This window comes from Tarenaya hassleriana, unplaced genomic scaffold (genome assembly GCF_000463585.1).
Source record: "Tarenaya hassleriana unplaced genomic scaffold, ASM46358v1 Cleome5, whole genome shotgun sequence".
Taxonomy (NCBI): domain Eukaryota; kingdom Viridiplantae; phylum Streptophyta; class Magnoliopsida; order Brassicales; family Cleomaceae; genus Tarenaya; species Tarenaya hassleriana.
Genome location: NW_010967707.1, coordinates 1,552,699 through 1,554,903, shown reverse-complemented (window position 1 = coordinate 1,554,903; position 2,205 = coordinate 1,552,699). Strand labels below are relative to the sequence as shown.

Below are 2,205 nucleotides of genomic sequence, written 5' to 3'. Positions count from 1 at the left end.
CAAGCGCCTCCATGATCAGAGGAGGAGAGGAATAACAACAAGAGACAGAAGATGGCGACTCTCGTGGAGAGTCCTTCTCATTCTCTGGACTTCGACATTACCACCGCCGAAGAAGAATAGGCCCCGATGGAGATAGTCGTCGACGACCCCCCGCTCCCCCTACTACTCTGATGGAGATAGTCGCCGACGACTCCCCCCTCGCTCTCCCTGCTGCTCAAAGGGTCGTGAGAGAATCACCTACTTGGATCGCAGAGGCAATGCCAAGGATGAACGGGCAGGACCCCAGGCTAGTTACAGAAAAGACCGTGACAAAAAGCGACGTGAACAAAGACCTTTCTCATCTCTTGATCCCTTTCACTACAATCAAGGACGAAGACTTCTTGATGGACGATGAACGGAGATCGATAGACGTAATGTACGAAGAGAGCAAGAACAACAAGAACAAGTACGCCAGCTTCCAGGTGAAGGTGATAGACCCGATGTCGAGTTTTCTTCCAATTACTCGCTGCAAAAGAACTGGAACAGGCTTGCAGAAGCGAACAGGTTCGAGGAAGGGGATGGGCTCGAGCTCTGGTCGTTTAGGGGGAAGGCCAACTCCGTCTCGCTGTCTTTACCAACTGAAGAGGAGAGAGAATGAATACGTCTTCTCTCAGTTAGGGTTTAATTTTTGCGTTTAGATTCTGTTGTTATATAAACTCGTGGTTTGGTTTTGTCATGGAGTAGATAGATTGAGGCGCAAGTAACGGAGCATCTTCTCTGCATATGTTCCTACTGTTTGGGGTTTCTTCATCGGATGTGTTTGAAAGTGATTTGGTGTCTGTGTTTATGTGTTTGTTTGCAAGTTCCAATCTTTGTCATGTTATTCCCCGTTTCGATCCATTATTTCAATAAGGGTTTCTTTTGTTTTTTATAGACATCGTATGAAAAATCTAAAACAGAAAAAGAATGTTACTTAACGCATATAACTAATTTTTTTTTTGCTTTTTTGTTTAATCATTACCATAGAAAAAGGGACAAATAAAAAAAAAGCTTTTATCTATATAACTTACACAAAAAAAAAAAATCTTCTACTTAAAATTCATCATAATAAGCCATCAATTATTATATTTGAGTAAAAAAACCATCAATATAAATTATTTTTAAAAAAATACCTTAAATTTATTATAAACACCATCAAATATTAATTTAATAAAAAATAATCAAATCTAAATTACTAAAAAAATATTTTTTATTTTAATTATATTATAAATATCTATAAATTTTGAACAGAAAAATAATAGTTGATAGTTTATTATGATAAATTTTAAATAGAAGATTTTTTTGGTGTAAATTGAATAATTAAAAGTTTTTTTGGGTTTGTCCCTAGAAAACAATAAATATATTTACCGAAGAAATACTAACTCACTTCGGCAAATATGTTTGGAAGTTTGGAACCAATCACAGTTTTTTCGGTATCAAGTAAAAATTGATGAAAAAAAACAATAATTAAACCACCAGTAGAATTTCATTGAAATATCCAATTTTTCCCAATGATTTCGTTAATGACCAACCAGCGATTACACAATAAATTAACCAATGATTTCCCATTGTGTGCATTGATAATTTTAGGGTTTAGTGTTTTTTAATCAAAACGAATCCGTAAAACTCCGTCGCTCCTTTCTTTTGTTCTTCAAAAACAAACCTAATAATCCTTCTGTTGTTACGAGTTAAAAAGATTCAGAAATTTGCCAGATTCTGAGCAAATTCCGACAAAAATCTCAAAATTGAATACTTGGGATCATCATCACGACCAAACCCTTTGTCCTTTATCTCCAAAACACCCTTCATGATTCTTGTGTAGAGCCTCTCCAGCTGCGGAATTCCGTAGTTTTCGCTACGCTCTAACAAAAGTGCCTTCACATTCTCCATTTGCGTCGAAATTTTGCCATCTTCAGAAGCTTCTTCCCCTTCTCTCGGGTCGGCCCCGAGTTCAACGCCGTCAGCCGAAGGAGGGGCTGATGAATTGACCGTCGTTGGCTCGCAAACTGTTTCTGCTTGGCCCGACTCTTGGTCCAGCAGTTTTTCTGCTGATGAAACTGCGCTCATTGCAAACAACAATACACAAAAATATTAAGACTGTATCTCTAATACTTGATTTTCCATTTGTTTCTATATCCTAAAAAGCATAAGGGGGAGGATCTTGGGGTTGATAAAATTTCTTTCCCT

General features: G+C 37.5%; 1 protein-coding gene across 2 annotated transcripts in view; it reads right to left on the bottom strand.

The window, feature by feature from the left end:
- Positions 1–1,568: 1,568 nt before the first annotated feature.
- Positions 1,569–2,205, bottom strand: part of LOC104826206 (ATPase family AAA domain-containing protein At1g05910) — an 8,418-nt gene continuing 7,781 nt past the window's right edge. For both annotated transcript variants that reach the window (XM_010558798.1, XM_010558799.2), the window contains one exon: positions 1,569–2,075. In XM_010558798.1, coding sequence (XP_010557100.1) covers positions 1,717–2,075 — 359 coding nt within the window. In that variant the 3' untranslated portion in view covers positions 1,569–1,716. The remainder of the gene's footprint in view (positions 2,076–2,205) is intronic.